At 42.6% G+C, this 20,190-nt stretch overlaps 3 protein-coding genes and 2 non-coding genes across 8 annotated transcripts; 4 read left to right on the top strand and 1 right to left on the bottom strand.

Moving 5' to 3' along the window:
* Positions 1–2,739: 2,739 nt before the first annotated feature.
* On the top strand, positions 2,740–5,506 carry rpl27a (ribosomal protein L27a). Its single transcript, XM_020457147.2, has 5 exons — positions 2,740–2,799; positions 3,364–3,427; positions 3,519–3,594; positions 4,191–4,365; positions 5,334–5,506. The coding sequence occupies exons 1-5, from the start codon at positions 2,797–2,799 to the stop codon at positions 5,460–5,462; spliced, it is 447 nt and encodes a 148-aa protein (XP_020312736.1). The 5' UTR covers positions 2,740–2,796; the 3' UTR covers positions 5,463–5,506.
* Positions 3,736–3,867, top strand: LOC116356432 (small nucleolar RNA SNORA3/SNORA45 family). Its single transcript, XR_004204927.1, has one exon. It is a non-coding gene; the product is annotated as a small nucleolar RNA SNORA3/SNORA45 family (small nucleolar RNA).
* On the top strand, positions 4,645–4,775 carry LOC116356431 (small nucleolar RNA SNORA3/SNORA45 family). Its single transcript, XR_004204926.1, has one exon. It is a non-coding gene; the product is annotated as a small nucleolar RNA SNORA3/SNORA45 family (small nucleolar RNA).
* Positions 5,507–6,705: 1,199 nt separating the features above from the next.
* akip1 (A kinase (PRKA) interacting protein 1) lies at positions 6,706–9,720 on the top strand. 4 transcript variants are annotated; one of them, XM_020457145.2, is made up of 5 exons: positions 6,706–6,810; positions 7,058–7,276; positions 7,397–7,483; positions 7,571–7,681; positions 7,858–9,041. In XM_020457145.2, exons 2-5 carry the CDS (start codon positions 7,127–7,129, stop codon positions 7,999–8,001), a joined length of 492 nt encoding a protein of 163 aa, XP_020312734.1. In that variant the 5' UTR covers positions 6,706–6,810; positions 7,058–7,126; the 3' UTR covers positions 8,002–9,041. The 4 variants fall into 4 exon arrangements, 3 of the variants coding, with proteins under 3 accessions (XP_020312734.1, XP_020312733.1, XP_031657545.1); XR_004204839.1 differs by having other exon boundaries at positions 6,725–6,810; positions 7,140–7,276; positions 7,858–8,748; XM_020457144.2 differs by having other exon boundaries at positions 6,732–6,810; positions 6,909–7,276; positions 7,858–8,748.
* On the bottom strand, positions 9,390–18,301 carry lg22h11orf16 (linkage group 22 C11orf16 homolog). The gene is made up of 8 exons (XM_031801674.1): positions 18,263–18,301; positions 17,743–17,962; positions 14,919–15,293; positions 11,899–12,020; positions 11,361–11,520; positions 10,885–11,137; positions 10,088–10,681; positions 9,390–9,911 (listed from the first exon to the last, which is right to left on the bottom strand). The coding sequence occupies exons 2-8, from the start codon at positions 17,953–17,955 to the stop codon at positions 9,694–9,696; spliced, it is 1,935 nt and encodes a 644-aa protein (XP_031657534.1). The 5' UTR covers positions 17,956–17,962; positions 18,263–18,301; the 3' UTR covers positions 9,390–9,693.
* Between the last annotated feature and the right edge of the window lie 1,889 nt (positions 18,302–20,190).

Here is a 20,190-nt window from a genome sequence, read left to right as displayed (position 1 = left end):
AAAGAGCCACAAACCTACAGGTAGGATTGTTAGTTGTATGATGGGAATGGTGTTTGTTGGTGCACTTTTTGCACAACTACCTCTTCTTGCAGAGGGCACACACACTCTGGACTTGACTTGACATGACAGTCTGCACAGCACGGCAAACGTAATAGTACATTCACTCAGTGTAAAATCGATTTTTGTGAAATCCATAACTCACAGGCACCTCCTGTAGATGGAAATGTAGTAGGCTGCATGTGGCTTACCGTAGAATGACATATTACAACTTACATTTTAATAGGATCTCTGTGTGGCTTACACTGTTGAACTGCTTGTGATGTAATATGACTGAGCACAACATCACAATAAGATAAATATGCTATACTGTATGTTAATCTTAAACGATACAGGGAAGTAGGCGACAGCATCACATAACGGAGCCTTAATATGAAGCCATCCTGAGACGGGCTACTACTCCTATTGTCCCCTCTTCAAAACATATTAGTAACATGTCCAAAAAAGCAACCTCTTTAAAATGCATTACAGAGAAAATCACTCACGTGTTCCAACAAAGATAAATAGAACCAGTGGTTTCAGTGGTGCTTGGAGAAGTAGACAGACTCTCATTTTGCTAAAAATGTCCTTGACAGCCCACCTGGCAAAGGAAGGCGCCCTGTGCAAAAAATTCTATAAGAAACAGTGACACGTATTCTGAAGGACCTAAAATGATAAATCCTATATTGGTCTTTCACAGTCAGGCCAACCCAAGATGTACTGTGCAAGTAAGCTAATAGTAGGCCTATTATTGAAATAGAAAATGAGGCTGTCAACGGAGTCAGAAATTCACCGGTTTTGTGTTTTTTATATATATTTTCTTCCAGGTTTTGGCTCTCAAAGTCGCACTTTATTATAAGTCCACAACAATGCTTAAACCACATCAGGTGACCACTTTTGAGGTCTGAGAAAAATCTAAGATACAATGTGTCTACTACAAAGTGTAGTTGCCCTTTAATTCTTGTCTGATAGCACCAACACTGTTGTTTGGTTAGCTGTCTTTCTGTAGTGCACATGAGATGGCGTTTGCAAAACAAATGGCTACTGGATTGATGCAAATAATCATCATATAATTCTGCCAGGTAGAATTTGACTCAATCATGGACACTCTTACTGACAGTTGTGACTGCTTCACGTGATGTATTGTTGTCTCTACCTTCTTACTCTTTGTGCTGTTGTCTGTGCCCAATAATGTTTCTACCATGTTTTGTGCTGCTGCCATGTTGTGTTGCTACCATGTTGTTGTCATGTTGCTACCATACTGTGCTGTCATGTGTGCTGCCATGCTATGTTGTTGTCTTCGGTTTCTCTTTATGTAGTGTTGTGGTGTCTCTCTTTTCGTGATGTGTATTTTGTCCTATATTTTTTATCCCAGCCCCTGTCCCCACAGGAGGCCTTTTGGCTTTTGGTAGGCAGTCATTGTAAATAAGAACGTGTTAACTGACTTGCCTAGTTAAATAAAGGTTAAATAAATATAATTTAAAAAAAGGTATTCATAGGCTACTTTGTAGCTAGTTAACATTTAATTGAAGGTTTTTGGGAAAGCCTTTCCAGAAGATTAGGCCTATCATTAGCATCGTTATATATTTTCCCTGTTCCTTAATTGTTTGAAACCTTGACATTTTACTTCAGATTATGAGGCAACAGGTAAGACATGTATTTACCTTGCTTCAAAGTCCAACCATAGAAATGTTGAGGGAAATATTTTATAAACACTTCCTCTTATGCGCTCTCCTTTTCTATTGGTTTTCAAATCAACTTGCTTTCATTGTCTAGCATCCAAAGACATTATCCCAGTCATATTAGTAAGCCATGATGATTGCATCTCCCCTCCCTAATTTTCTAATATATGATATGTCCATCTCTGTTAATGAAACAGCTCACGTGAATTGCGCATTTTAAAATGTTGATTTCCCGCAAATAGAATATTGGAACATTTGGGCTTATGCCTACCGCTATGCACACATTGATGCGCTTAAATTGTGAAGAAATTATATTTGATCAACATTTTAAACTAAACATTCTGATCTGTTCCATCACCCTTATTAATTGATACAGCATATGCCTACACTACACTACTTTGTTACACATCAATGGGGATTAAGAAGTGAGTACAGTATACACCATGCCTAGGCTACTGAAAAGAACGTGGGCATACCTGCGTATACCCTGCGCTACACCACTGAGTGGGTTCTTCTTCAATGCAAAAATAACTTGGGTTGAATTTGGTGTTCGTCTTCTTCTATGATATCATGGCGGTCGGCAAACAACCGTTTAATTGCATGCCGCCACCTACTCTGCTGGAAAATACGATAAATCATGGGCTGCCGAATTATGTACTACCATGAAAATAAATTAACTTGGTGTTACTCCAATTGAGATCTTTGCTACAGTCTCTCTCTCTCTGCTACATGTGTGACATAAACAGATCATAGATGAAATACCCCTTTCAATATTCTGATTAATTAGAAATTACAGACTGCCTATTGACTTTTGCTTTCACTTCAGTTTGATGCAGGCCTACAAAGGTTAATAATTTGGTTTTGGTTGAGTTAAAAAAAACAACGATTCTCATTCAATCGAATTCAAGAATGAATATCACTGTTTCATAAACGAGGTCAAATGATCGATGTTTATTCTGTATGCCTCTTGGTGTCCGTCTGATGTCGCTGTTGGATTCCATGAAAGTTGTCGGGTAGTAAATCTCGTACAAAACCGTGAGATTTCAGATTCACGTTCCTCTTTCAACTCTCCTCCAAGATGGTAAGTGTTGTCGTGCATACTTCTGCTGTAAAATTAGGTTGAAATCTATGTCCATCCTGTGTTGTACGAGTAGAAAAATCACACATTTGTTTAGTTATCATATATGTTATAGACATTGTCCCTAACCATTGTCATTATTAAGGAGAATATGGTAGAAAAACGTTGTAAACAGGCGAGCTCTCCCGAATATTGGATACAGGCCTATGCTTGGTAGCGACCCACGTTTACTGACAATGTTACAATTTCGTTAATTCTTAATTCTGTCACGAAACTCAAATGAACCGTCCTTGTAAAATATTTTATATCGAAATACTTGCAACATCAGCCATTATCACCACATCTATGTTGTGGTAGTTTAGTTTACTAGCTAATCTATTCGTCGCTAACGTTGCCTGCCATAAGTAGGGTCGCGTGGAAGCTCGATCGTATGTCTGTTCTATTTATCTCGTTCTTGCAACCCGTCATGAAGTATTCTGTTCGGTTGTTGACATGGATAAATGTCTCCTACATCTTGTCCAATCATGATATTTATTTTGTTATCCTAAAGTAAATTATGTCTTGCAGCCTACCAAGAAGACCAAGACCAGGAAGCTCCGTGGGCACGTCAGCCACGGACATGGTCGTATCGGTGAGTTGAGCATGGTCAACATTGGTGATACTTGTGGATAGTAATGGTAGCTATTGCAAAACGTGTGAGAACTGTTTCTCTCTCGTCCTAGGCAAGCACAGGAAGCATCCTGGAGGTCGTGGTAATGCCGGTGGCATGCATCACCACAGAATTAACTTCGACAAATAGTGAGTAGAGTACTTTTACATTTTTGTTTTAGTAAGGAACAATGTAACATATTCGTTGTGAACCTTTACTGTAGGTGTACACTATTGTTTGGTGGCTTGAGTAGTAAGAAAACATGATCAATGTTGTGTTTTTTAAGCATATCAGAGACTCAGAGTCTCATCTTGACAAACACCATTGTCTTGGTGTGCTAGAGTTCTCTAAGAGTGAAGACTGGTCCTATTCACCGACTGGCCTCTCTCATAGGCTAGTCACCCACATGGGCAGTTACAAGTGTTGATATTTTTGCCCAACACCTCTAGTACTATAAGATGTTTTTTTTGCTCACTTTACTTATGGCTGTAGGATGAAATAATTCCTTGTCGCATTCATTTTGTGCGACAGATTGTCTTGTCATGCGGTGAAGTTACTATTGACGACATACAAAGTGGTTGATGGGTTTTGCTTTCTGGTGGGTTTTCAGTCCCACCACTTCTGATGTCATCTGTTGATTACATTGTCATGACAGTGTTAAGACTGCGCTTCAACCTCATCACCAGTAAGACTTTGGTTTAATACAATATGCTTGGTGTGTCCTGTCTGGTCTCTGCTTCCACAGCCACCCTGGGTACTTTGGTAAGGTGGGCATGAGACACTACCATCTCAAGAGGAACACCGTGCACTGCCCCACTGTCAACCTGGACAAACTGTGGACACTCGTGAGCGAGCAGACCAGGCTCAACTATGCCAAGAAGCCCGAAGGCCCTGCGCCCATCATTGATGCCGTGCGCGCTGTAAGTATCTTCCCCAGAGCACCATATGTCTGGTCCCAGGTGCTGGTTCATGTATATATTCCCCTTTAAGTGTAATGGTGTAAGGTAGATTCGGCTTTATTTGAGGAACAATTTGACTTGCCTCCAGTTATGGCAATGTAGAACATGTTTTGAATATGACCAGTCTACTCTACAGGACTTTTATTTAGCCCAGTGCTAATGCCTGATTCAGGTAATCAGTCCCCTGGTTAGTAGCTTATAAATAGCTTTGTGTTCAGTGTGCCACATGGGGTGATGCTGTCAGAGACTCAGAGTCACATCTTGACAAACACCATTGTTTTGGTGTGCTAGAGTTCTCTAAGAGTGAAGGCTGTTCCTATTCACCGGCTGGCCCTGTAATAGGTCAATCGGCCACATGGACAGTTACAAGTGTTAAACGTTGTTGCCAGGACTGTTCTAGAGCCATGTTTGAGCAGGAGCTCTTGGCCTTTACATGCTGTCATGCCAAATTATCTAACTTTGGGCTGTGGAGAACTTGCTTGTGTACTAGCTGGCCATTCAAACTAAACTGATGTAATGAAATCCCTAATTAGAGGCTTGCACAAATGACGGCCTGCTGCGGTTGTTGAATAACATGGGCTTCTTGACCAGTAGCTCCAGGGTGTCAATGGTTTAGACTTAAATCAGGTTTGTTGTAGCCATGCTGACCTCTGGCACTGAATCTTAGACTTGCATTGGTGTGAAAGGAGCTGCTATGAGGGTTTATCAAGTGGATATAGACGGTAGCTAGTAGTTTTGAGATGGCCATGCATGTCTTTATACTTGCATAACTGGATCTGCTGCCTATCGTTTGGAATCATTTATTTAGCAGATGCAGCATGTAGGGCCATGTACTTAATAGGACTGACTTTGTGGGAAGGTGGGCGACTCAATGAGATGTCAAACTTTTTGTGTAGCTGTGTTAGGCAATTTTGGTTCTGTCTCCACAGGGCTACTTCAAAGTGCTGGGCAAAGGCAAACTGCCCAAGCAACCTGTGATCGTCAAGGCAAAGTTCTTCAGTCGACGGGCAGAGGAGAAGATCAAGGCAGTGGGAGGAGCCTGCGTGCTGATGGCATAAGCTCCTGTCAATGTTGTTTGCAAGAATAAACTGTATAAATTGGATTGGCTTTGTCTTGTGGTCTGTTGAAGATGTAAATGTTGTCTGAAGCTTATCTCACACATTGTCAGGTAAAAGTTGTTGCGCAAGGAACTGAGAATGTATTGATTTGCTGCATAGAATGCCTTTGCCATTGGTCACTAACCCTGTTCCTGGTAACTACCGGGTGTGCGGACTTGTTCCAACTCAACATGTACTAATCTGACTAGGCTAATTAAGGTGTTCGAGCAGTGGTTCTCAATTGGTTTTGCCTCGGGACCCAAGTTAAACAATTTCACCCAATATTTGCAGCACTTTTTTTGTCGCCTAAATGCAATATGGAAAAAATATTTTTACTGCTGTATTGATAGTAAACTAGAAGTTATATAAAATGTAATTTTTGCCCATCTTGAATGTTAAACTCACTGGTTTGGAACTACAAAATCTGCAAAATGGTGCTAATGGCTCTTGAAAACGGAGTGAAATTGTTCAGAGATGAAGTTATTCAATAATACGTAGTCTCGGTTTTAAATTCAGATGTATTTTTATTACATTTATACTCACTGTGACACACCAGTTGAGAATTGCTGTGCTTGAGAGATTGCTGCCTGGACAGATTCACTGATCTACAAATTGCCTTGAATACATTAACTCTAGATAATTGGATGAATGAGGTGTCAGTGTTTGGCTGGGTCAACCTGTACCCAAATGGTTTTGCAGGGCCAGGGTTTGATTACTGGTGAATCAAGATTAACTTTATCTAGGCAAGACGGTTAAGAATAATTTCTTATTTACAATGATGGCCAAAAACGGATGACGTTGCCCTGTCCCAATCACGACCGGATGTGATACAGCCTGGATTCGAACCAGGGTGTCTAGTGGTGCCTCTAGCACTGAGCTGCAGTGCCTTAGACCGCTGTGTCACTCTTTTGGCAGTTATTTTGATCTCGACTTGTCTGCTATAAGTTGGCATGCCTATGTCGTTTGGGTATTTGATATCTTTGTGAAAGTGGTCTGTTACATACGTATATTAAAACAACCTAAAAGAGAACATTCTTTAACTATTTTGAGTCTAGACATTATTACATCCAGCATTCTAACCATTTCACAGCACATCAAATGACGATTTCAGGCCATGAACAATGCCCATTTTTAAATAATGTTCAATATTTGTGACACTTACCATAATACAGGACTAATTTGCTGAGAGAATGAGCTGGTTTGAGCCAATCCAGATAAAGGCGGTGCCCTAGACCGGAAATGTGACGACGTAATCTTTACAGCAAGTTTAGTGCGCACAAAAGTAACCAAAACAGGCCCAAGTGTTTGGGTAAGTAACTTTACGTGAATAAATTGTTTGTCTCGTCCATACAAATTCACAGGATAGGATGGAATGAATTCATGTTCAACATATTTTCGAATTTCTAGGGATCTAATGGAGTGGTCACTGCACGTTGCGTTGCTGCTCGTGCTCTGTCATATGTATGATACGCAACCACATAATTAGAGCGCTCTACAATCCAAGGGAGGTTGTGACGGCCGCGTTATGTCACGTTAACATTATGCTACCATTTTAGTCCTTGTCATAAAAGGGTCGTTTGTCAGTGTCTCGGGTACGGCAGAGATTTGACTCCCCGTGTTTTCGCATGGCAACACAAGCCTGGCAGCTGGAGTCATCCCTGCGCCGCTCCGCCAGACTAGGCCTGGAAGTACTGGAGCGAGCGTCGAGACGGAGCGTAGACTGGACGAGTCCGTCTCCCAATACAACACCAACGGATGGCAACGCCGGGAGTGAGGTAGGCCTACGTGTAATTGTTTTTATGTCTTCGCTATCGTCTTTTCTCTGAACTATATGGGCTAATGAGTATTTTTGGAAACTGTCTTTATCATATCATCCCCAACTGTCCATATTTTAGGTTCTGGGAAACTCAGCCCACACAAGCCTGGATGATGCTTTTGAGACCATAGCGGAATTCATGGCTCAGACAACATATCAATGCAAGGTATTGTATGTGCTCCAACCCAATCCTATTGCCCTTATTTGGTTCATGCATTTGTGAATACTGGGTGAATTTTTGTTTGTATTACAGAACTTTTACACGTCGGAGAATGAGCCTATGGAAAAGGAGAGAACCCATGTGTGCAGATACCATTCTCAATCTCACCAATGCCTAGGGACCTCATTGCAGATCAGGAAACATGTAAGGCAAAGTTGCAGCCTTTTAAGTGCAGCAACATGTCATATTGTATATTTAGATGTTTAGGACAGATCCCATACATTCAAATGGAGAAAGTCAACAAAAACATTCCATTTGAAATGGCATTACTTGTCATAGTCATGTGTTTGAGATACTAAGGTATGCTTGTGTTTCTCCAGGCACGGTCATCACCTGAGGATTTCCACATTGAGGTGTCACCAGGTACCTATGCGATTACCGCGGGAACGCAGGACTCGCAGCAACAGACCCGGCTAGTACGCATTAATGCAGGAGAGAGTATGAACCTCACCTTTCACCTCTAACCCCTAACCAATCCCCTTTGACCGTTCTGCTACAAATAACAAAACTGTCCAATCGGAACGTTTTTTCAAGTGAGTCTTGTCTTCTGGATGAATTTGTCGCTTTAGAGCGACAGTAATACATGTATGAATTAGTGAGTCTTGTCTTCTGGATGAATTTGTCGCTTTAGAGCGACAGTAATACATGTATGAATTAGTGAGTCTTGTCTTCTGGATGAATTTGTCGCTTTAGAGCGACAGTAATACATGTATGAATTAGTGAGTCTTGTCTTCTGGATGAATTTGTCGCTTTAGAGCGACAGTAATACATGTATGAATTAGTGAGTCTTGTCTTCTGGATGAATTTGTCGCTTTAGAGCGACAGTAATACATGTATGAATTAGTGAGTCTTGTCTTCTGGATGAATTTGTCGCTTTAGAGCGACAGTAATACATGTATGAATTAGTGAGTCTTGTCTTCTGGATGAATTTGTCGCTTTAGAGCGACAGTAATACATGTATTAATTTGCTGCTAAATGAGAAGTCATATTTTGATGATCTGATCAGGATTACATTTTTTTTATATAAAATTATTTATTGTCAAATGTCTGCCTAAATGCATCAACGTAATTATGTATTTTTTTTACCATATCAGTATAATCAAGTATATTTTATATCAATGGTAATTTGTTTTTGGCACAGTTTTTCTTGTCAACTCAAGCAAATGTTTAAAAGCCACCTCCGAGGGAATTGTTGCCCCTATTTTGAGTAATTCCTGTCCTAAAGTGTCCATTCTTGTTTAGGTTCCACCTAGAAGACTGACGCAGGCTGCTAATATGCATTCAGGAATTGGGGATGGGATTGTGGTGATTTCCACGTGTAGCAGAGAAATATCAACAAATGGGGCACTGACTGGCAGCTGTCAGTGTAACTAGCTAGCATGCTAACCTTAGCCAGCTCATGAAAGTTATGTGAGCACCATTTCAGTTATGACAGGCAGACTAGCTCAATAAGTGAAATGTATCGATTATAGTAATTTGCTGTTAAAGGGGGAGGTGTGAAAACTGTTTTTGCATTTTAATTTGCTCCATGGCAAGGCGGTCAAGTATAGGGTCGTCACTAGTTAACACAGCCATAAACCCTGTCTATTCCTACATTTTATTTTCTTAAAATCAGATTGTAAACTGAACTCTCATTTTAACCTTAACCACACTGCTAACCTTAGCCTAACCATAACCTTAAAGAACAAAAAGCTCTTTTTGGTTTTCATGAAGTTTTACGATGTAGCCCATTTTGACTTTATCAAGTGGAAACCCAAGTGTAGGCTACAAAGAAAAGTTGTTTGGCTCTCCGACAATTCTTGAATAGGGAACTTTGCAGCAAGTGTTTCTGATTTAATAGACATTGCCATGCTGGTGGGTGGTAATGTTTAATTAAAACCCAGCCCTGAAATGAAACGTAGGCTGGAAGTAATTTGCACGTCATCTCCATAGGAAAAGACACGTAAGACTCACGGAAACATCCGAAGTTACACGTTTGGATCTGGCACATCAAGCTCAAATATATCATACTTTGACTAAAACTATGACTTATTGACTTACACTGTTGTGCAACATCATGGGTAAGCTCTGGGCATTGTCTTTCAGTTTGAAAATGTGTATTTCTACAGGTGTGGGAGTTAAGACCCCACAAGATTCGTCTTCAATAGTCAAAACCATCATGTATAAACACCTGTGATCGTGTTGCCAGCGGTTAACTGCAGTCTCGTTTTTGGACGAGATTTGAAGTCTGTCAGGCCAAACACATCCCTGATGGTCACCCTCCTCTCACAGCCAGGAAGTGGCTGAAACATGGAGCTGTGATTAGGTGAGCCACTGATCTCGATGTCAGGGTAGCTGATTTCCATAGACTGGAATTTCCCCCTTGGTACATTCTCTGAAAAATCAACAGACATTGGATCATATGTATGGTGTAAACATGCATGTTTTTCTTTTGGTTTGTTTAATCAGTTTTACGTTACTCTGCTTTTCCAATATACAGCTATTTTCAACATGCCCAGTAGCTGCATGTGCATAAAGAATCACTCAGTTTTAGCTGAGTATATTCAATACCTGGTTGTCTGTGCTGTGGCTCTGGATGGCTTCTCCTCCAGTACCTCCAGGCAGGTCGGCCGTGTTCTGGCCCCAGTTTGTCCAGGGGAGAGGGCTCTGTGCTGGCCAACAGGCTGACAGACTTTCCCCCTATAGCCCCTGCTTCCTCATCACCCGACAGGGATGAAGAGGACGAAGATGATGTCTCAGGATCGACCTCTTTAGTTTCCTTGAGCTCTCCCAACTGGAGGTCCACCTTCTTCTCTAGCTCTGCCCGGTCTTGTCGCTTTTTCCTCTCTAGCCCCTCCCTCTCTCTCAGGCCATGCACATGACAAGGCGGAACTCTCAGTGGCCACCATGGCTGCATGATTTGACAATGGCATGGTCCACCTGCTGATGGACAGCACTGTGTTCCAGTGCAGTACAGATAGGGAGCCCTCATGGTGCTGTGGACGTGGAGCAAATTGTCATTGCAGCACGGCGGCAGAGGAATTCGCTGGAGCTCCCTGACGATCCGCTCATGCTGAGAAGCAGGGATCCACACAGCTAAATCCCCAGGCACCTGCATCAGCCTACCATTCCACAGCAGCACCTGGAGCCCCTTCCCACTCTCTACTGCAAGGGAAAATACAGACCTCAGCTTAGAGTGCAACGTATAATATAATGCCACACACTGGACTTCTGTGCAGCCCCTACTTTGAGCATTACTGATATGAAAGGGGTGAAACATCTGTCATAATTCTCATATCCAGAGTCATGACTCTTTCACAGCGGGAGACAATGTAATAGTCAACCCTTCTGATCAAACCGCACCTTACCTGTCACTGAATCTCGTGTCTCCATTCCGGAGACCACTCTCCCCGGACCGTATCTCCTCAGGTCAGGTTCCCACGGGGACAACACTGCATCCCCAGGGACCAGACAGTGTGTGTGGGCCTGAGTGTGGTTCAGCATGTCTGGAGAGCAGACTAGCTGCTGTTGCTGGGACATCCTCATAGCGTGATCGTCTCCCCCTTCGGGTCTCCTCGTCCCCGGCCTGTCAAACTCAACCACGTACACTCCTCTTCGACCCTGGGGGACAGAAGGGAGGCAAGGAACCAAGCTCAATTGGAGCATTGACACATAATTACAGTATATTCACTGGTAGGCTAAAGATAGCAACCCAACATCTTACATAAGCCTCTCATGGTGTTTGGTGCTTTCATTTTTGAATGATATTGTGCTTAGGTGATATGCTAATAATATTCAATATCTTTTAAAAGATGACATGCGTGAAGGGATGTCTGCTTGTTACCTGGACTAGCTGCGTTACAGTCCCCAAGTAGTAAAGGCCATCTAGCTCCCTCCTGGCCAACACACGGCAGCCTGGGAGAAACTCTGTGCTGCATATGGACAGGGCCCTCCCTGACAACACACAGCTACTAACTGGACAGAAGGGATTACCAAGCATACACCTGCAGCACAACCACAATAAATATATATATATTTTTACCTCAGTGGGAAGCAGACTGCAGAGTTGTAGCCAATAACATGTCTATACACATCTTAGATACCGTACATAAAAGCTTAGATACTGTACACACAATAGACAAATTGTCCCGGAAATGCTTGCTTATTTTGTGGTTATAGCAAGTGGTTTACTAGCCTGGGTACCAGTCTGTTGAGCTAATATTCAACTCCTTGTACTCTGTGTGATGTGCCAAAGTGTGTTGAGCATGATGAGTGGAATGTTTGCTAAACAGACTGGTATCCAGGCTAGTGGTTTACGATCCCAGTGTATACATTGCATTCTGTGTGAGGCTGTTTGAAATTTGGTAATCCAGGAGACCAACCTGAGAGGAGATAAGGGCAGTAAAGGCTGTAGTGGAACAACAGAGGTGGACTGACTGCAGGACTTCACTGGAGAACAGGTCGGCACTGAGGGCTGGCTCTCAGCAGTGTACAATGGAATCACCTGGAAGCACAGGACTTTAATCATAACTCTCTCTTTTCAATGTTTTTTTCTTTTTGTGACTTAAACTTAGAGATTTGGAAATTCACATTCCTTGTTAAATTCAAGCCTTTTTCTGGACCAGCTCATCAGTTTGTTATAGATGTAACAGTTGCTAATGTGTTAAAAAAAAAAAATCTGTCTCTACAGATTTGTGACCGGCCACAAACAACAGGTACGCTACCAAGACAGCCTCTCTGACTGGTAAGGAGCTGGTGGGAGGTGTTGCTCAAGGAACTCTTCTGGGCCCTCTCATCTTCCTATCAGTCATTGACAGCACAGCCCGGGATGTCAACAGTTGGTGGAAACACTGTGGCCAAAAAGTATGTGGACACCCCTTCAAACTGACATGTGTATAAAAATGAGCACACAGCCATGCAATCTCCATAGACAAACATTGCCAGTAGAATGGCCCGTACTGAAGAGCTCAGTGATTTTCAACATGGCACCGTCATAGGATGCCACCTTTCCAACAAGTCTGTCCATCAAATTTCTGCCCTGCTAGAGCTGCCCCGTCAACTGTAAGTGTTGTTATTGTGAAGTGGAAATGTCTAGGAGCAACAGCGTCTCAGCCGCAAAGTGTTAAGCCACACGAGCTCAGAACAGGACCGCCGAGTGCTGAAGCGCGTAAAAATAGTCTGTCCTCAGTTGCAACACACTACTGAGTTCCAAACTGCCTCTGGAAGCAACCTCAGCACAAGAACTGTTCATGAAATGGGTTTCCGGGTCTCCAGAGTGGTGCAGCGGTATACGGCACTGCATCGCAGTTGCTAGCTGTGCCACTAGAGATCCTGGTTCGAGTCCAGGCTCTGTCCCAGCCGGCTGCGACCGGGAGACCCATGGGGTGGCGCCCAATTGGACCAGCGTCGTCCGGGTTAGGGAAGGGTTTTGCCGGCAGGGATGTCCTTGTCCCATCGCACTCTAGTGGCGACTCCTGTGGCGGGCCGGGCGCATGCACGCTAACACGGTTGCCAGGTGTACAGTGTTTCCTCCGACACATTGGTGTGGCTGGCGTCCGGGTTAAGCGGGCATTGTGTCAAGAAGCAGTGCAGCTTGGTTGGGTCGTGTTTCGGAGGACGCATGGCTCTCGTCCTTCGCCTCTCCCGAGTCCGTACAGGAGTTGCAGCGATGAGACATGACCAGCTACCAATTGGATACCACAAAATTGGGGAGAAAAATTGGTAAAAGTAATTTTTTTTAAAAGGGTTTCTATGGGCAAGCAGCCGCAAGCCTAAGATCACCATGCACAATGCCAAGCATTGGCTGGAGTGGTGTAAAGCTCGCCACCATTGGACTCTAGAGCAGTGGACAAGAGTTCTCTGGAGTGATTAATCACTATCTCCTATGGAAGAATCTGGGTTTGGAGGATGCCAGACAAATGCTACCTGCCCGATTGCATAGTGCCATCTTAATGCTACAGCGTACAATGACATTCTAGACAATTCTGTGCTTCCAACTTTGTGGCAACAGTTTGAGGAAGGCCCTTTCCTGTTTCAGCATGACAATGCCCCTGTGCACAAAGCGAGGTCCATACAGAAATGTTTTGTCGAGATCTGCGTGGAAGAACTTGACTGGCCTGCACAGACCCCTGACCTCAACCCCATCTGCGAGCCACGCTGACTACGAGCCACGCCTAATTGCCCAACATCAGTGCCCGACCTCACTAATGCTCTTGTGGCTGAGTGGAAGCAAGTCCCCCGCAGCAATGTTCCAACAAGAGTGGAGGCTGTTATAGCAGCAAAGGGGGGACCAACTCTGTACTAATGCCCATGATTTTGGAATGAAATGTTCGACAAGCAGGTGTCCACATACCTTTGGTCATGTATTGTATGTTGATGATCTAAATCTGAGCCACACCATGTACAACAGGAAACATCAGAACACCACAGCAGGCTCTTAACAACTTCGACACATGGGTTCAAGCAAGCAGAATGTCACTGAACCCTGTCAAGTGCAAGGTCCCTGTCAAGTGCAAGGTCCTATCATTTCACAAGAAATCCACCCAGTCCCGTGCCCTTTCCGGATGGAGGGCCAGAATCTCAAAGTGCTGTTAAGGCTTTATGGGTAATAGTACAGAAGGACTTATAATGGGGCGAGCAGGTTGCTACTATGGTAACCAAGAGCAATAAAAAAAATGTTTTCTCCTTCCGCCTCAAAAAGGTTCCATTTGTGAGCATTGAAACTGGCTACAGGACATATGTCCCACCCTAGAATATGCCGCTCCTGCTTGGCACAGCTCACTGACCCAGGCCCAGTCTGATAACCTGGAGCATATTCAGAAGAGCGCATGCCACACCATCCTAGCAGCATACTACAGTATCCTGCACTTCTGACCCTGTCCCTACTCCAGCTTAATTAGAGAAGGACACCGACTTTGCTGTCAGCCTCCTAAAATCTCAATTCAGAGACTGGCTACCCCCTGACTGAAACACAGTGACAGGCAGGAACACCCGCAGCCAAAACCCAACTGACTATACCAGAGTCTAGAACTGAACAGTACAATGAGGTCACCAATCCCATATTTCTGCTCATTAATGAATGAGTCGCTTTAAGACCGCAGGACATTTATTATTACATTTTTTAAACTAGTATTTTTTAATTTTTATTTGCTCTTATCCATGAATATTTTGTATGCTCATGGATTTCAGTGTGTATTGACTGCTATATGAGTGTAATAATAACGAACTTGGCTACTGTCTAAAATCACACTGACACAATGAAATCCGGTGGATGTGACCTTCCTTCTACTAACCCTGACAATGACTAATTAATCAAGTAAGTGCTCAATGATGAGGAGTGGACACTCAAATTCATTAAGACTCAATCACTGTAAATGAATCACCAACTCTCATGGTCCCCCACCTGCTCTACTGCCCCATCCATCCCGACAGGGAGAACATAACAGCTCCCTCTTGTGGCATGAGTCAGACACTGGATGAAGTCCTGAGTCCTGCCGTCCAGAGAGCTGCTGCTGCTGGGGTTAGATAGCGACAGGTGGAACACATGGACTGGCCTCTCCCCTGCCATGGTTGACAAGGCCCGGAGGAGTTCCTCTGGGTGGTCAGGGAGACCGGTGGTGACCAGGTGGACGGCATGGCAGGCTGGGTCGCTGAAGGCTGTACTCAGGGCAGCCATGAGGTCCCTACCTGGGCTGGAGCTGAGGGAGTGAATCCAGGATAGAGCCTCGTAGACAGTTTCTGGAGCACAGGGCACCATGTGCTCAGACCAACGGGTTACCTAGGGTTGGGCAACATGGGACAACAATGGTAAAACCCAGGAAGGAATGTATAAGGTGTTCACAATGCTGAGCAAACCATTAGCCATACGTTAGGGTTGGGGAAAAAGGCATTTTGCTACAACTCAGTATTGAACCACTGCATTATCTTCCCTAAACACACTCCTCACATGTAAAACACTCACATAGGCATATTAGTCACCACTAGCCGTCCTCCGCCCAGTACCCTGCCCTGAACTTAGTCACTGTCACTAGCCGGCAACCACCTGGTACTCTACCCTGCATCTTAGAGACTGCTGCCCTATGTACAGTTGAAGTCGAAGTTTACATACACTTAGGTTGGAGTCACTAAAACTCGTTTTCAACCACTCCTCAAATATCTTGTTAATAAACTATCGTTTTGGCAAGTCAGTTAGGACACAAGTACAACCATTGTTTACAGACAGATTATTTCACTTATAATTCACTGTATCACATTTCCAGTGGGTCAGAAGTTAACATACACTAAGTTGACTGTGCCTTTAAACAGCTTGGAAAATTCCAGAAAATGATGTCATGGCTTTAGAAGCTTCTGATAGGCTAATTGACATCATTTGAGTCAATTGGAGGTGTACCTGTGGATGTATTTAAAGGCCTACCTTCAAACTCAGTGCCTCTTTGCTTGACATCATGGAAAAATCTAAAGAAATCAGCCAAGACCTCAGAAATAGAATTGTAGACCTCCACAAGTCTGGTTCATCCTTGGGAGCAATTTCCAAATGCCTGAAGGTACCACATTCATCTGTACAAACAATAGTACGCAAGTATAAACACCATGGGACCACGCAGCCATCATACCGCTCAGAGAGGAGATGCGGTCTGTCTCCTTAGAGATAAACATACTTTTGTGTAAAAAGTGCAAATCAATCCCAGAACAACAGCAAATGACATTGTGATGATGCTGGAGGAAACAGGTACAAAAGTATCTATATCCACATTAAAACGAGTCCTATATCAACATAACCTGAAAGGCCCCTCAGCAAGAAAGAAGCCACTGCTCCAAAACCACCATAAAAAGCCAGACTATGGTTTGCAACTGCACATGGGGATAAAGCTCGTACATTTTGGAGAAATGTCCTCTGGTCTGATTAAATAAAAATAGAACTGTTTGGTCATAATGACCATAGTTATGTTAGGAGGAAAAGGGGGGAAGGATTGCAAGCCAAAGAACACCATCCCAACTGTGAAGCACGGGGGTGGCAGCATCATGTGGTGGGGGTGCTTTGCTGCAGGAGGGACTGGTGCACTTCACAAAATAGATGACATCATGAGGATGGAAAATTATGTGGATATATTGAAGAAACAAGACATCAGTCAGGAAGTTAATGCTTGGGTCTTCCAAATGGACAATGACCCCCAAATATACTTCCAAAGTTGTGGCAAAATGGCTCAAGGACAACAAAGTCAAGGTATTGGAGGTATTATCACAAAGCCCTGAATCTCAAAGCCCTCAATCCTATAGAAAATTTGTGAGCAGAACTGAAAAAGCATGTGAGTAATTAGGCATACAAACCTGACTCAGTTACACAAGCTCTGTGTGGAGGAATGGGCTGAAATTCCCCCAACGTATTGTGGGAAGCTTGTGGAAGGCTACCCAAAACGTTTGACACAAGTTAAACAATTTAAAGGCAATGCTACCAAATACTAATTGAGTGTATGTAAACTTCTGACCCACTGGGAATGTGATGAAAGAAATCAAATCTGAAATAAATAATTCTCTCTACTATTATTCTGACATTTCACATTCTTAAAATTAAGTGGTGATCCTAACTGACCGATTTTTTTTTTACTAGGACTAAATGTCAGGAATTGTGAAAAACTGAGTTTAAATGTATTTGGCTAAGGTGTATGTAAACTTCCGACTTCAGCTGTACATAGTCGTTGAACACTGATCACTTTAATGAATCATGTTTACACACTGTTTTACCCACTTCATATGTTTATACTGTGTTCTAGTCGAGGCGCATCCCATAGAACTACTGCTGTACACACCTTTTCTATTCATATACTGTCTACACACACCATCATATACATATGTATACTCCGGACTCTGACATTGCTCATTCTGATATTCCTTATTTTTGAGATGTGTGTATTGTTCGGTATTATTACACTGTTGGAGCTAGAAACAGAAGTATTTTGCTACACCTGGGATAACATCTTCGACCAATAACATTTGATTTGATGATAATGCTTACAGCATTACCATTGTGAGTTGTACAGTACGACCAATAACATTTGATTTGATGATAATGCTTACAGCATTAACATTGTGAGTTGTACAGTACGACCAATAACATTTGATTTGATGATAATGCTTACAGCATTAACATTGTGAGTTGTACAGTACGACCAATAACATTTGATTTGATGATAATGCTTACAGCATTAACATTGTGAGTTGTACAGTACCTTGTATGAGAAGCCTATGATGTTGAAGAGCGAGTCTCTGAGGGATGCCTTGTTCAGCAGGGTCTGGATGAGCAGGCGCTTCACTGACCCCAGAGCAGTGCTCATGGCCTCTGAGGTGTCCAATACAAAGGACACATTCCTGTTCCTCAGGCCCAGGAACAATGGAAGGAGCCTCCTGTGAGGCTCACCAGGTGACTGGGAGACAGACACCATCCTTGCCCTAGATGTCAAAGTATTAATGAAGTAGAGGAAAAACTAAATACCTATTGAAATGTCTCATATTAGGCCTACATGTTGTGTATACTGTATCCTCAAAGTATAAGAGACATGTAAACCAAGATCTGTAAACAAACAATGAAAGGAATAAATGAAGAGCTCCCTCCTAAAAACAATTCTGCAGTGACAGGGATGTTTTCCATATATGATTTAAAAATATATATTTATTTGAGGCAGAAATTAATTATACTTTCATTGTTATACGTTTAGCTGTTTAATAGTATCAAATGATAGGCTACTGTACCTCTGTGAATCCCCAAGAGTGTTCCTGCCTGTCTCTAGTCTGCAGATAGCCACTAAACTCCATTGTTTACTTGAGTTGCCATGGAGACGTCTGGGTGAATGTTATCGTGGCCTCATTGGGCTGCATAACTGTCAGTCAACTAGTGAAAGCTGAGTATTCTGGTCCCAGATCTAGTGCTGCATAGCCAACTCCTAGGGTCTTTGTCACAGGAACGAACATACGAGTTGCCTATACAGCACAAACAGATCTAGGACCAGGCTAAAAGCGATGAGATGGTAACGTTATATAACACAGACGTTACAACTTGGTTGCTTAGTCTTAAGGTAAATATATGGCAAATATGTTGTGTCTCTGTGAAAAGGAAGCCCTGAGAGATTTGACTGGCCTGTGTTTGTCTTTGAGGATTATGCTATCAAAGTTAAATACAGCCTTTATTGACTCTTCTTGGGCACTTTAATTACGTGAAATGACCTTGAATTACTTTCTTAACTCACTTAGATTGACATTTCATGAGCGTGGCTGCCAATGTTGAGTGTGTTAGATGTGTTAAGAGGTAGCACTCAAAATATGTTGCATCCATTTTTAGAAAATGAGACCTTGTGTCAAATAAAAATGTTAAACATGAATAAAAACATGAGTTGGTCAACTTTTATTTCTAAGTGCTGCCTTACTGCTACATACAAGTGATAGGAGACAATGTACAGTAACTGTAATGTAATGACAGAATAAATAACTTCCATTTGGATTTCTTCACATTTTATTGTGTTACAAAGTGGGATTCAAATGGATTTATTTGTCATTTCTTGTCAACAATCTACACAAAATTGTCTGCAATGTCAAAGTGGAAGAATTATTTGATATAGTCGTTGCATAAGTATTCAGCCACTTTGTTTAGGGTAGCATAAATTAGCCTAAAATTTGTCTGAACAAATCACATAAATTACAATGACTCACTCAGTGTGGAATAATAGGGGTTGACGTGATTTTTGAATGACCAGCCCTTCCTCTGTCCCCATACATACATATGTAAGCTCCCTCATTCAAGTATTGCATTTCAAGCACAGACTACAAATACCAGGGAGCTATTTGAAAGCCTCATGAAGAAGGGCAGTGATTGGTAGATGGGTAACAACAACAAATCAGACATTTCTTATCTTTTTAAACATGGTCAAGTTAATTATTATGCTGCGGATTATATATTTAACCACCCAGTCGCACTAAAGATACTGTCGCCCTTCTGAACTGAGCTACAGGACAGTGATTTTAAAAACAGCTACAGAGATCAATGTCTGTAATGGAAGAAAACTGAGGATGGATCAAGAATATTGTAGTGACGCCGCAATAATGACCTAAATGACAATGAACACAAGGCCAAATCTACACTGGAGTTGCTTACCAAGAAGACATTGAATGTTCCTGAGTGGCCAAGTTACAGTTTTGACTTAAATCTGCTTAAAAATCAATGGCAAGACTTGAAAATTGCTGTCTGACCATGATCCCCAACATCGAGACAGAGCTCGAAGATGTATTTTTATAAAAATGGGCAAATATTCCACAATCTAGGTATGCAAAGCTCTTATAGACTTACCCAAAAGGAATCACAGCTGTAACCGACGCCAAAGGTGTTTCTAAGGGACAGAGCTAAATGTACTGTGGGGGAGGGGCTGGTCCAACTGGTGTCATAAAGTTACAAATATTACAAATACTCACACATTGACCCTCCCCTAGTACTGTAAAATAAACGGAACACCCTCCGCCTCGTAGTATTAACTCAAAATAATGTTTACCACCACATATAATAACTGTAGCGACCCTGTGTTTATAAACCGGGATGTTGACTTTGCCACTTCAGCATGCTTTTGGGGCACAGTCGATACTAAGCAGGTTACGGGCCACAAGGTTGAGGGTTCACCGGCCACCACAAAAGA

This window comes from Oncorhynchus kisutch, linkage group LG22 (genome assembly GCF_002021735.2).
Source record: "Oncorhynchus kisutch isolate 150728-3 linkage group LG22, Okis_V2, whole genome shotgun sequence".
Classification (NCBI taxonomy): domain Eukaryota; kingdom Metazoa; phylum Chordata; class Actinopteri; order Salmoniformes; family Salmonidae; genus Oncorhynchus; species Oncorhynchus kisutch.
Note: the sequence above shows the minus strand (reverse complement) of the source record. Positions and strands in the feature narration are given on the sequence as shown.